Source organism: Geotrypetes seraphini, chromosome 4, assembly GCF_902459505.1.
Source record: "Geotrypetes seraphini chromosome 4, aGeoSer1.1, whole genome shotgun sequence".
Lineage (NCBI taxonomy): Eukaryota > Metazoa > Chordata > Amphibia > Gymnophiona > Dermophiidae > Geotrypetes > Geotrypetes seraphini.
Genome location: NC_047087.1, coordinates 65,686,472 through 65,701,407, shown reverse-complemented (window position 1 = coordinate 65,701,407; position 14,936 = coordinate 65,686,472). Strand labels below are relative to the sequence as shown.

Below are 14,936 nucleotides of genomic sequence, written 5' to 3'. Positions count from 1 at the left end.
TTAAAAGTGGATAGATTCCGTACAAATGTAAGGAAGTTCTTCTTCATCCAGAGAGTGGTGGAAAACTGGAATGCCCTTCCGGAGGCTGTTATAGGGGAAAACACCCTTCAGGGATTCAAGACAAAGTTAGACAAGTTCCTGCTGAACCGGAATGTACACAGGTAGGACTGGTCTCGGGGCACTGGTCTTTGACCTAGGGGCTGCTGCGAGAGCGGACTGCTGGGCACAATGGACCACTGGTCTGACCCAGCAGCGGCAATTCTTATGTTCTTATCATTTACTTACACTAGTTTTGTGATGTGCCATATAAAACCTAAAGGAAAAAAATGTAGTAGAGGTTGCTAAAGCTAAACATATTATAACTATATGAAATTAAGTCTGACTATATTTTTGTAGTTGTACTTAACATTCATTCATTCAGTTTTCTATACCCTGTGTGTAAGTAGTCTTCATGGTTATTACTGTTTACAATTGAATTTTTTAATGTTATTAATACAAAATCTTAATAGATATTGAACTAAAAAAGAATAATTTGGGCAACTTTTTAAAAAACCAGATACTCTAGAACTACTTTTAAGTGTTTGTGCCCATTCTACTTATTATACATATATAAAATATATATACATGCATACATAAGCTGTTTGCTAGCCTACTTAAATTGTCATCCTTCAGGTAGATAATCAATTCACAGTTGTTTTATATAGTGATAACTAATTGTTTGAAACTTTTTTAGGCTGGATTTAATTTGCGTAAAGTTACCAAACATGTACAGTTCCCAGAAGTGCTAGACTTGGGCCCCTTTTGTGCATTGAAGTGCAAGGTAAGTATATTGGTCATCCTATTTGGGGGGTCAGGCCAAGAAACTTTGTACAGTGATGCCTAAGGCAGGTCTATTTCCTTGGTTGACTTTGATTGAAGATGCTGTTAGGACAGTGTTCACAGCCCGGGGGGCAGAGGAAGTTATGGTCTTTCCTCAAGAAGGGCATCTAGTGGCCATATTCAAGGCTTATCATAACCTGGGTAACAGAATGAGCCCCAGTGCTTGGCCTCTCTCCTACTACTACTAATCATTTCTATAGTGCTGCTAGACATATGCAGTGCTGTACACATTATGTGCAGGTTCTTTCTCAGTCCCTAGAGGGCTCAGGATTGTTTGTGATGATACGATTTACATTGCAGAGTGGAAAAAATGGGACACAATAGGGAAGAGATCCCCTGGTGACTGTAAATGAAGGATTATGGTGATAGGATTATCCAGCTGAGCTGGAAATACAAAGGAATAAAAGGAAACAAAATGAATTGAAGCTAGGACTAACTTAATAATAACCACACATTCCTGTGCTGAGATGCAAACTCATGTTATATGCTCTAACTTCTAGGACGGGTTTGTTTTTATTGGCCAAACACTAGTATATGATGTCTGACAATTGTTTATGAACCCATCCTAAAAAAATTGCTACATACCTCATTGCTGGATATCACTACGGTCCCCTTTGAAGTATTCCCCTTAGGAGTACTTCACCTATGCATTGACGCTAGCAACTAGTCTACCCTTCAAAGCAATTTTGAAACTCTCTTTCTGGAATGCCCATCGGAGCAGTCATCGTATTACCGTTTATGTCCTGAATGCCATCAAAATGTCTTCCTTTCAATATTTTCTTTATCCGGGTAAAGAAAAAAGTAATTGGGGGGGCAAATCAGGTGAGTAGGGAGGATGTTCCAATACAGTTATTTGTTTTCTAGCTAAAAATTCCCTCACAGACAGTGCCATATGAGTTGGTATGTTGTCGTGATGCAAGAGCCATGAATTGTTAGCAAAAAGTTCAGGTCAATTTTGTCTAACTTTTTGTCATGCAGCCTTTTCAGCACTTCCAAATAGTACACTTGGTTATCCTCCAGTTTCAAAGATTTATTATTTACCACTTTTATATTTTAAAAAAATATATATACAGAACAAACAATTGCAGAAGGATCAGCAACAGTTTTTGATAATTTAAACTTAACTCAAACACTTGAGAGTGAAAATTTATGGGTACAGACTGCAACATGATAGTAGATTTTGTGTTACAACCTGATAGAGATTGGATATTGAAAATGTTTTTTCATCATCATCAAGAACCTTTTCTGAATCATAGGATTGGAGTCTTTCTTGATATTGCCAGACAAACCTAGAGATGGTGTTGGGCTTTTTTGAAGTTACGTCCCAAAGTTTTGCAATAAGGTGGTTTATTTTGGCTCAATTTTTCTTGTAAATGTGTTAAATTACAATCAGTGAAGTATGGTTTTTTTGAGCCTCAACATCTTAGTTCTTTTTTGGACTCTAGAATGCTTGTTGCCTCTCATTCACAAGAAATTGAACTTTTTATATCTACAATGGTACCTTAGATTACGAGCATAATCTGTTCCAGAAGCATGCTCGTAATCCAAAATGCTCGTTTATCAAAGCAAGTTTCCCCATAGGAAATAATGGAAACTCGCTTTGATAGGTTCCCCCCTCCCCCCCGAGGCCAGCAGCGCTGCTCCCCCCCCCCCCCAGAGAACCAGCATTGCTCCCCCCGAAGGCCCCCCCCTCGAACCGGCACCCTCCCCCTGCGATCCGGCACCCCCCCACTGCCATCGGGCACCCCCCCGCCGTGACATGAGGTCCCCCAACCCACCCGAACCCTCTTCTTACTTCAGTGTAGCCTCCGCACCAGCATGTCCTGCCGGTGCCCGAAGATCTGCTTCCTGTGCTGGGCCTTGAGCATGCACACATGCTCAAGGCCCAGCACAGGAGGCAGATCTTCGGGCACTAGCAGGACATGCTGGTGCCGAGGCTACACTGAAGTAAGAAGAGGGTTTGGGGGGGTTGGGGGACCTCATGTCATGGCAGGGGGGTGCCCAATGGCGGCGGAGGGGGTGCCGGTTAGCCGGGGGGGGGGGCGCTCGCAAATCGAGGCACGCTCGGTTTCCGAGGTGCCGATTTTGCAAATGTTTTGCTCGTCTTGCAAAACACTCGCAAACCAGTGCACTCGTAAACCGAGGTACCACTGTACTCTGTAAATCTATAGCCTTATAGAACTTCCATTCTAAAATAGAGCTATATTTATTTCATTTAATGTATGTATTAGGATCCTTCAAGAAATTTTTCAATCATTTCAATCTTTGCTATTCAAAAGTTGTCTTGTAAAATATATTAAACATTTCTTAAAGAAAGAAATATAAGCAATTGTTAGTTCTTTTGAGCCACAATTTCTTCATATCTGTGGCACTGTAATACAATAGGCCACCAAAAGACACCATTATCTGTGGCTGACTTCCAGTTTCTAATAATTTGTTGTATTGCCAAATATATTAATATATCTAATAGATGGCATTGTGCTGGAATCAAATGCCATTGCTTAAAAGATGTTTTAAAAAATAATAGCCAATGTAGGGGATGTAGGAATTGGAAGTATGGAACTTAAATGTTGCCAAATACAGTGGTGCCTCGCATAACGGCCGCCTCGCACAGCGAACGCTGCGCACAACGAACTTCTTGTCTTGATCCGTACAACGGACTTCGTTTCACACAACGAAGTCGCCCGAGCTGCATCGCAAACCTCCCCCCGCCGCCACCGCATAGTTTTAAACCTCCCCCCGCCGCCACCGCATAGTTTTAAACCTCCTCCCCGCCGCCACCGCATAGTTTTAAACCTCCCCCCGCCGCCACCGCATAGTTTTAAACCTCCCCCCCGCCGCCTGGGCCTGCGCTGATCTCTGAATGGCTGCAGTCAGCTCTCGCGGGACTCACAAGAACTAACTGCAGCCAGCTCTCGCGGGACTCACAAGAACTAACTGCAGCCATTCGGAGATCGGCATGGGCCCACACAGGCGTGCAGAGGAATTGCTCCTGATCTCTGCGCTTCTGGCCTGTACGCCACTGGCTGGGAAAGATGGGAGGAATTAAAAAAGGTACTGGGGAGTATGTGGGGGGTGATTATAATACACAGCAAGGATCAACAAAACCCCTGTCTCCCCTCCCCTTCACATATATCCCCTCTATATCATGCTAACAGCTCTAACAAGGTAAATTTATCTTTTTTTATGTCATCTTAGCATATTTTATGCTACAGAATGAATTATTTTTTTTTACATGTATTGTTATGGGAAAACGCGTTTCACATAACGAACTTTTCGCATAACAAACTTGCTCCTGGAACGAATTAAGTTCGTTGTGTGAGGCACCACTGTACCTCTCCAAAATTATGCTTAAATGTGCCCAGATCTGAATTGCAGTGCCAGCATTGAGAAGTATAAGTTAATCCTGCCCTTTACAATTTTCTTGGCGTCCAAGTAAACTTATGCATAAAAGAACAAAGACTGCATAAGATTAGCAGATTGTGTGGACCGATTGACCTTACCTCAAAAGCAAGACAGGCCAATCTGTATCTGAAAAATCAATCTCTCTTTCTTCCAGCCCTTTCTCAAAAGTCAATCACAAAAATTTTGATAGCATAATGAGCCCTGAATAAAACAAATGTAGAATGACAGTGAGTGAAGAACATTTTATTTGATTTAGTTCCTTTTCTCATCTGTACTATAGACCCTAGTTCATTTCTGGGCTTTTATCTTCACCACTGAGGGTCCTTTGCCTGTCCCAGGTTTTTCTTGAATTATTATATCATTCTGCCTCCTCCACATTCCTTGAAAGGCTATTCATGCATTCATTATCCTTTCCTTGGAAGATATTCTCTGATATTACTCCCAAGTCTTCCGTTTTGGGTGGCCTAAGGTTAAAGGGGATAGGAAAAAGAAGCAACAACCCAAATGAAAGTTTGGCACTGTAACAAAATGGTCCAATTCTGATAGAGCTGGAAGCTCTGAAGGAGAAGATTTAAGCCAAAAATAAATGGTGGCAACGCTTTGAAGTAACCAAATCCAGCTTGGTATGATCATAATTGCCCTCAGACCACCTTTTATTCCCACTTCATAGTGATTGCAATTTGTTATAGAATATATGACTTACAACTGCTAACATTAATATGGCATTTATGAATACCATAGCAGGGAATGTTTACCATCCACTGTAATTGACAACATGTAAAATACCAAATGTTAGTACCTCCACAATTTTCTGCCTTTATTACAGGCAGAAGGAGAGTCTGTCGGTAGCTGTGAGGCACTGATAAAACCTTCATAGCTTGAGCGAGACAGATAAAACTTGGCAGGTAACAAGATAAGCCCTTCCAGGCAGCTGCCCCAGAAAGAAAGAAACAAATAGCTCACATGTACAGAGAAGTATGAAGTAAAAAAGATTAACTTGTCTGCATTTGTACTACTAAAGAAAGCTTATACATAAATAATCATTTGGGGGGAGCCCTTCAACCAGGAGAGCATCTTCTGCTCCATGAAACAATGATTGCTTTGATCCTGGCATGTCATGGTATCCAAGGCAAGGCTCTTTACTTCTGGGTATGGGGATTTGTTTTATAGTTTGGTCTAAGCAAAGTGTTTTTGGTCATGTATCACTTCTGAAAGGTTTTAACTAAAAATAGATTTGTGAATCCATCACCTGATCCTTTTTGCAAATGTTTTTCTCTCCCAAAGTTGGGTTCTCTCATCTCCCCATGTAATTATATATAGGCTTATTTTATAGTACTTAATACATATATGTTAAAAATAAATTGGATCATACAGTATGTACTGTATATGGCGTTCATTAGTTTTAAGAATGTTTATAAATGTACTTAAATATTAATACTCTAATTCAGGGAATGTGTTTTCAGGGAGTTGCTGAAGGTGAGACACGAGTGCTGTACTCTCTGTATGGCATAGTTGAACACAGCGGCACCATGAGATCAGGGCACTACACAGCTTATGTCAAAGTACGAACTCCAAATGTACCTCTTTCTGACCTCGTCATGTGTGAAATTATGCCTCCAGGTAGGTAGACCATTAATTGTGTGTTGTAGATATCAACAAAATTAGGGTTGAGTACTAGGTTAGTGGCAATGCCTCTGCATGCTTCTATTTGGAAGACAGGTTCAAAACTTTGGGACAGGTCTTCAACTTACTAGGCTAAGCATATAAGTATAACCAGGCTCACCCCATGAGAACTTCTCACCACATTCAGAACTTTTTAGTCATGTTGGCTAAAGATTTTCAGTGGAAAAGCCTCTCCAGGAACTGAAAACTGAGTTAGCAAAAATGAACTCCTCTCATATAGTACTGAACCAGGTGGAATAAAGCTTAGTTCCAGATTTATCAAATAAAGTAAAATAATACCGGAATTGTTTAAGTGCAATAAATTTATTGAAAAAAAATTTCTTTAACATACTCTTAATAAACAGAGAACATACACACCCTGCTGGCCAGTGTTACAATCTAACATATGAACAAAGTTGAATTTCTCAATCTCTATAGCTATTTTAATTACAATTTGCCTTTTTGGAAAAAAAAAAGTAGCCTTAGTGAAAACCTATCCTACTTTTATTTACAGTACAACTGTAAATCTTAGTCTTATGATTTCTTTTCTAATAGCTCGCTCTATAATATAACATAAAAACTCACTTGTATACCGCAAATACCATTAAGTTCTATGCGGTTCACAAAAACTAGTAATACAAATGAATAAACATCCAATATCTAACTTCCGAAAGATTCCCTAAAAAGATGCGTCTTTAAGGCACGTCAAAATTGTTGATACGAATTTGAGAATATGAACATGTGAGTTAAATCCCTAGTCCATAAGGCTGCCTGAAAAGATAGCAATCATTCCTGAAATTTCTTATATTTACATCCCTTTACAGAAGGGAATGAAAATAATGAATGAGATTTTCTAGAATGTTTAGAATTTGTAATAATGAAAGATTCCATAAGATACTCTGGAATTAAACCTGTTAGTGCCTTAAAACTATAATCTCTACTTCACAATTTTGTACCTGTATAAAGTACCAGAAGAGCAACTTTTAATGACTGTTTATGAACAAACCAAGTCTTTATTTGTTTCTAAGATTTCCCTTTTAATTAGGAATTCATAAATTCTCAACAAAATAAACCCTAGTAGCTCTATTCCAGTTGCCTGCAGAAAAATACGTTACTTTTATCAAAGTTTCTTTTCTTTTTTCACAACTGAAAGTAAAGCACAGTTACTTACCGTAACAGGTGTTATCTAGGGACAGCAGGCAGATATTCTTAACGTATGGGTGACGTCACCGACGGAGCCCCGGTACGGACCTTTTTAACTAGAAAGTTCTAGTTGGCCGCACCGCGCATGCGCGAGTGCCTTCCCGCCCGACGGAGGAGTGCGTGGTCTCCAGTTAGGATAAGCCAGCTAAGAAGCCAACCCGGGGAGGTGGGTGGGTCGTAAGAATATCTGCCTGCTGTCCCTGGATAACACCTGTTACGGTAAGTAACTGTGCTTTATCCCAGGACAAGCAGGCAGCATATTCTTAACGTATGGGTGACCTCTAAGCTAACAGAGAGGGAGGAGGGATGGTTGGCCATTAGGAAAATAAATTTTGTAACACAGATTGACCAAAGTGCCCATCCCGTCTGGAGAAGGCATCCAGACAGTAGTGAGTAGTGAATGTGTGAACTGAAGACCAAGTGGCCGCCTTGCAGATTTCCTCAATAGGTGTGGAACGGAGGAAAGCCACAGAAGCAGCCATAGCCCTGACAGCTCCTTCCAGTGACAGGCCGGCCCGAGCATAACAGAACGCAAAACAGGCAGCAAGCCAATTGGACAGCGTTCGTTTAGATACAGGGTGACCCAGACGGTTAGGATCGAAGGTCAGAAAGAGTTGAGGAGAGGAGCGGTGAGCCCTGGTACGGTCAAGGTAGTACGCCAGGGCACGCTTACAATCCAGCGTGTGAAGAGCCTGTTCCCCAGGATGAGAATGGGGTTTAGGGAAGAAGACAGGCAGCACGATGGACTGGTTGAGGTGAAAGGCTGAAACCACCTTAGGAAGGAATTTAGGATGGGTACGCAGAACCACCTTGTCATGGTGAAAAACAGTGAACGGTGGATCGGCGACCAGTGCATGTAGCTCACTAACCCTCCTGGCAGAGGTGATGGCAATGAGGAAAAGCACCTTCCATGTGAGAAGTTTGAGCGAGGTAGTAGCAAGAGGCTCAAAAGGAGGTTTCATGAGGGCTGACAAAACCACATTGAGGTCCCAGACGACCGGGGGAGGCTGAAGAGGTGGTTTGATATTGAAGAGGCCTCTCATGAACCGGGAAACCAGAGGATGAGCCGTGAGGGGTTTTCCGAGGATAGGCTCGTGAAAAGCAGTGATGGCACTGAGGTGGACTCTAATCGAGGTAGACTTGAGACCAGCGTTAGACAGAGAGAGCAAATAGTCCAGTACGGTTTCCACCGCCAATGAGGTGGGATTGTGATGATGCAGGAGGCACCAAGAGGAGAACCGGGTCCATTTCTGATGGTAACATTGGAGTGTGGAGGGTTTCCTGGAGGCATCCAAAATGCGACGGACAGGCTGAGACAGGTTTTCTGGAGAGGTCAGCCCGAGAGAAACCAAGCTGTCAGGTGGAGGGAAGACAGATTGGGATGTAGCAGAGACTGATGTTGCTGCGTAAGCAGAGAAGGAAATACAGGAAGAGGAATGGGCTCCCTGGAGCTGAGTTGAAGCAGGAGGGAGAACCAGTGTTGTCTGGGCCACCGAGGGGCGATGAGAATCATGGTGGCCCTGTCCTTGCGGAGCTTGAACAGGGTCCGCAACATCAGAGGAAGTGGAGGGAAGGCATAGAGGAACCGATCCGTCCAGTCGAGTAGGAATGCATCCGGGGCCAGACGATGTGGAGAGAAGAGTCTGGAGCAGAACTGGGGCAGCTGATGGTTGTGAGGAGCTGCAAAGAGGTCCACCTGTGGAGTGCCCCAGCGAGCAAAGATGGAGTGGAGAGTGGGAGGATCCAGGGTCCACTCGTGAGGTTGAAGGATGCGGCTGAGCTGGTCGGCCAGGGAGTTCTGTTCGCCCTGGATATAGACCGCTTTGAGATAAAGATTGTGGGCTGTGGCCCAGGTCCAAATTCGGAGGGCCTCCTGACAAAGGAGACGAGATCCGGTGCCGCCTTGCTTGTTGATGTAGTACATGGCGACCTGGTTGTCCGTGCACAGGAGAAGAACCTGAGGATAGAGAAGGTGCTGGAAGGCCTTGAGAGCATAAAACATGGCTCTGAGTTCCAGGAAATTGATGTGATGTTGACGCTCCTGAGGGGTCCAGAGTCCCTGGGTGCGTAGATCTCCTATGTGAGCTCCCCATGCATAGGGGGAGGCATCTGTGGTGATAATCATGGAATGAGGGGGTGGATGAAAAAGGAGGCCCCTTGAAAGATTTGAGGAGTTCAACCACCATTGAAGAGATCGCTGAAGAGACGATGTCACAGAGATGGGATGAGAAAGAGGATCCCTGGTCTGTGACCATTGGTTGGCGAGGGTCCATTGCGGTATCCTCAGATGGAGTCGCGCCAGAGGAACCACATGGACTGTCGAGGCCATGTGACCCAGAAGAATCATCATCTGGCGAGCAGGGATGGATGGTTGGAGGAGCACCTGTCGACAGAGGTGAAGCAGTGTCCGGTGCCGGTCGGCAGGAAGGAACGCTCTCATGAAGTTGGTATCGAGAAGTGCTCCGATGAACTGAAGGCGCTGTGTGGGAAGCAGATGCGACTTGGGATAATTGATCTCGAAGCCCAAGAGATGGAGGAAAGAGATGGTGTGGTGAGTGGATTGCAGCACAAGTGGAGCGGTTGTTGCTTTCACCAACCAATCGTCCAAGTAGGGGAACACTTGTAGGTTGTGGGACCTGAGACAGGCCGCTACCACAATCAGGCACTTGGTGAACACCCTGGGAGATGATGCGAGACCAAATGGTAGCACTTTGTACTGATAGTGGTGATTCAGTATCTGGAATCGGAGGTAGCGACGTGAAGCCTGATGGATTGGGATGTGAGTGTAGGCCTCCTTGAGGTCCAGGGAACATAGCCAGTCGTGTTGAGACAGAAGAGGATAAAGTGTGGCAAGTGAGAGCATCCTGAACTTTTCCTTGACCAAACACTTGTTGAGGTTCCTGAGGTCGAGGATAGGACGAAGATCCCCTGTTTTCTTGGGTACCAAGAAGTAGCGGGAGTAAAATCCCTGACCTCTTTGGTCTGGTGGAACTTCTTCGATGGCATTGAGAAGGAGGAGGGATTGGACCTCCCTGAGGAGGAGTGGAGTTTGGGAGGAGTGAGAAGCAGACTCTACGGGAGGATGGTCTGCAGGAAGAGTCTGGAACCTTAGTGAGTATCCGTGACGGATGATGTTTAGAACCCACAGGTCTGAGGTGATGGCCTCCCAGCGTCGTAGAAAGATGGTGAGGCGGCCCCCGATAGGTTGAGGCAGAGGCAGCGAGGGTTGTAGACTGGCTATGCCCTGGAGAAAGGAGTCAAAAGGGCTGAGGAGGCTTAGTTTGAGGGAGAGGCTTGGCCGTCTGGTGAGATTGCGAGCGAGCCTGAGAGTGTTGTTGTTGTTGTTGGCGAGGCCGACGAGATTGCTGCTGAGGAGGATTAAGTGGCCTAGCAGAAAAACGACGTTGGTAGGAGGACTGAGGTCTGTACGGTCGTGTTGGCGGAGTCTTCTTCTTAGGCTTAATGAGGGTGTCCTATCTCGTCTCATGAGCCGAAAGTTTTTGTGTCGTGGTATCCAGAGACTCCCCAAAAAGTTCATCACCAAGACAGGGCGCGTTGGCAAGGCGGTCTTGGTGGTTCACATCAAGGTCAGATACCCTCAGCCAGGCAAGGCGTCGCATGGCCACTGCCAGAGCAGAGGCTCGGGAGGAGAGCTCGAAAGAGTCGTAGATTGAGCGTACCATGAATTTCCTAAGCTGAAGGAGGGTGGAAATTTGTTGCTGAAATAATGGAACCTTGCGTTCAGGGATATACTTTTGCAGAGCAGAAAGTTGTTGTACCAGATATTTCATGTAAAAAGAAAAATGAAATGAGTAATTGTTGGCTCTGCTAGCCAGCATGGCATTCTGGTACAGGTGCTTTCCAAATTTGTCCATTGTTTTACCCTCTCTGCCAGGAGGGGTGGAGGCATAGACACTGGAACCATGAGATTTTTTGAGAGTGGATTCTACCAGGAGGCTCTCATGTGGCAACTGGGGTTTATCAAATCCTGGGATAGGGATGACCCGGTATAAACTGTCCAGTTTCTTAGGGGCACCTGGAACAGTAAGGGGATTCTCCAAATTTTTATAAAACGTCTCCCGTAGAATATCATGGACGGGTAGTTTGAGAAACTCCTTGGGGGGTTGATCGAAGTCCAAGGCTTCTAGAAAGGCCTGGGACTTCTTGGAGTCGGACTCAAGTGGGATGGAGAGAGCCCCAGACATCTCCCGAAGGAATTTCGTAAATGAGGACTGCTCGGGTTTGGAGGTGGATTCAGCCATGGAGGGTTCCTCATCAGTGGAAGAGGCATCCTCCTCGGTACCGAGTGGGGATTGCTCCCATAAGTCAGGGTCCCTGATGGCCGGCTCAGCATGGCGGGTTTTAGAAAGGGACTTGCCAGATCTCATGGATACGGTGCCGGGAGATGAAGACCGGTGCCGATCTCTGTCCCGGGAGGAGTGGTGCCGATCCCGGTCCCGAGACGATCGATGTCGATCCTGGGGCCGGGAGGGGTCCTCCGCCGCGCAGGTCTGGAGTGTAGGCTGTGCAGATAAGACCGGCATCGAAGTGTTCATCGGTACCGAGGGGGTGGCCACTGGCGTAGTGGTGCGAGGCTCGGGCCGGACCGGTACCGGAAGGAGTGGTGCCAGCAGGGTTGGAAGCAGTTCCTGAAGCTGGTGCTGTAGCTGTTCCTGCAATTTGGTCTGGAGGATGGCCGAGATACGGTCCTCCAATGGGGGCACCGGTACCGTTTTACTTTTCTTCGGTACCATAGGTGCCGCTCTACGCTCCGGTGATGAGGAGGCCGATGAAGAGGCACTCACCGTTATCGGAGCGGAGCGCTTACGGGACTTGCGGGACGTCGGAAGGACCGGTGTCACCGCGGTGGCTGGAGGGCGCTCGAGGGAAGTGGAAGGCTTCTTAGCCGGCTTACCTGGCGCTATCGACCCCGCAGAAGGATCAGGTGGTGTCGATGTTGACGGTGCCGATTTCGGCGGTGCCGTCGACGTCGGGGTCGGATCCATAGCAGAACCGGTGCCGAAGAGGAGATTCTGCTGGATTTGTCTATTTTTAAGTGTGCGTTTTTGGAGAGTCGCGCAGCGGGTGCAGGTGTCAGCCCGATGTTCCGGACCCAAGCACTGTAGGCACCAGTTGTGTGGGTCCGAAAGGGAAATCGGGCGTGCACACCGCTGGCACTTCTTAAAACCCGGCTGAGGGGGCATGAAGGGAAATACGGCCTCCGCGAAATCAAAGCCGGAGGCTTGTATGATGGCAACAGGCCCCGCCGGGGCCGGTTGAAAAATAAAGGAAAAAAGAAAGTTTTTTTTTTTTTTTTTTTTACCAATTAGAAAGAAAACAGAAAACCGAAGGGAAAAAGTAGAAAAAATCAGAAATAACGCGAGCGGGAAGGCAAAAAAGGAGTGTTCAACAGCCGTTGAAACCACATGCGTCTTCGCTCCGCGGAAACGAAGAAACTGGAGACCACGCACTCCTCCGTCGGGCGGGAAGGCACTCGCGCATGCGCGGTGCGGCCAACTAGAACTTTCTAGTTAAAAAGGTCCGTACCGGGGCTCCGTCGGTGACGTCACCCATACGTTAAGAATATGCTGCCTGCTTGTCCTGGGATAACAGCCCTTTCCTAATAATTTTTTTAACAGTTCTCTTACCTGCTAGTGAGTCTCAAGGAAAACTCACTCACACTGTACTAAATATGTTCCCCAAACTATTAATCATTCAAATCCCATAAATGCTCAATTTTCTTACAAACACTTAGGGCTAGATGCACTAAGAGGAGCGGTATAGAAAAATAAAATTATTATTATTATTATGTGGGTCTGAACCAATCCAATTTTTGGGCTGATTTAAAAAGAGCTATTGATGCACTAAAATGTTTGCATGCAAATGATTCATGCGGATGTTCGTCATAATTCCTGACTCGGCCTCTGATTGATCGCTGTGAGAGCAACTCTCACACATGTGCAGAGCTGTTAAGGAAAGCTAGAACAGCTGAGAGGCAGGGGAAGCTTGCTGTTCAGAGCAGGAAACCTTTTTAAAAAACTTTTTTTAATGGGCACATGCATAATATCTGCCCCATTAAAAGAAAAAAAAAAGCACCCCTCTCCCGCTGATTATGGCCCTCCCCACAAACTGGCACCGCAAACCGACCCCATCCCGTGAAAGAAAATTGGCAGGAGGAATGCCCACTCCCCCCCCAGTACATTATAGCGTTGGAAGGAGGGAAGCATGGTCCCTCCTTCTTCAAGGTCTGCTGATCCTAAATGGCGGGCCTTCCCTCCTCGGAACATTATGTGATGCACGTGGAGGGACCTTTGGCTCCTCCCCACTATCCCAGGATACAAGGGGGAGGAGTCTAAGAATTGGTTCAGATGCCTAAGGCCCAAAACTAGATAAGCTACCCACCCTCATCCCACTGTCCTCTGGCACCACATTGCAGCTTGAACACTCATGCAAAGTTCTGGACATCAGCATTGATGCCACACTGTCCTTCAATGACCACCTTAATTCCTTAGTAAAAAAAATGCTTTTTCAATCTTAACATGCTAAGGAAAGTGAGATCCTGCTTCCATCATCATCACTTTGCTGTCCTTGTACAATCCATCATTCTTTCCAGACTGGATTACTATAATTCCATCTACTTAAGTCTGACAAAGAAAAGCCTTCAGACTCCAGCAGATCCAGAACACTGCAGCTAAACTAATTTTCGCTAAAAGCAAATTTGACCACATCTCCCCGCTTCTGACTAAGCTTCACTGGCTCCCAGTAATTCTTAGGGTTCACTACAAATGCGCCTGCCTAACCTTTAAATCTCTTCACGGTATCCTGCCTCCCTTTTTTCCACTAGCTTAGAACTCCTCCAATCCCAACACCACCAGATCCACTCAAAAATTCAAACTATCCTTCCCCTCTTTAAAAGGCATATCCCATGCAGGAAAATTAGGGACTTCCCTCTCCTTCAGGATCACCGAACTCTGGAACAGCTTTACTACCCCGCTTCGGTGCCTGACCTCCCTCCAATTCTTCCGAAAACATCTGAAAACTTGGCTCTTCTCTAAAATACAATGACCCCTCCCTCATCGATATACTAATTCCCTCTAACCCTCTCTTTCTAAGTCCTTCCAGTTTTCATTGTAGTTTCTTTCTATACCAATTCCTGTAAACTGTGCTGAGCTCTACTTCTGTGGAGATGATGCGGTATACAAACTTAAGGTTTGGTTTAGTTTAGTATAGGAAATGCCTGCCATTTTGAACTGGCGGGCTTACGAGCAGGATGGACTGAGCTTCCGTCCTGCTCCAACTTCTCTAAAAAGGTATGGGGGTGGAGCTTCAGGGGATCTCCAATGGCAGAAGGGAGTGGGCATCCTTCTTACCTTTTTTTTTTTTTTTTTGGGGGGGTGGCGCCTGACGCGGGAGTGGGCCTTTGGCAAGAGCAAGTGGGAATTCCCTCCTGCCAATTTTCTTTAGTGGGGAGGTTCAGTATGGCAGGAGGAAGTGGGCATTCCTCCTGCCATTTTCGCTTGGTGCTGGGGGGGCCGGCTTGTGGTACCGGTTTGTTGAAGAGGGCCATCATTCAGAGGGGGTGCTTATTTTTGCATTTGTGCATGTAACGGGCAAAGCATCTGTGCCCATTTAAAAAAAAAAAAAAAAAGGTTAGACAGGTAAGCAACTGGTCTTGACCAATAGCTTTTTTGGGATCACTAAAAGCGATCACTTTTTTTAGTGCATCAGGAAGCCATGTTAGAGTATCATTCGCTCTTCTAGTTTACATGGCATCTTAATATTAATTA

General features: G+C 45.6%; 1 protein-coding gene across 5 annotated transcripts in view; it reads left to right on the top strand.

The window, feature by feature from the left end:
* The window catches only part of USP16 (ubiquitin specific peptidase 16), a 118,288-nt gene that overhangs the window by 101,698 nt on the left and 1,654 nt on the right, over positions 1-14,936 (top strand). For all 5 annotated transcript variants that reach the window (XM_033940643.1, XM_033940640.1, XM_033940642.1 and 2 more), the window contains 2 exons: positions 734-820; positions 5,748-5,904. In XM_033940643.1, coding sequence (XP_033796534.1) covers positions 734-820; positions 5,748-5,904 — 244 coding nt within the window. The remainder of the gene's footprint in view (positions 1-733; positions 821-5,747; positions 5,905-14,936) is intronic.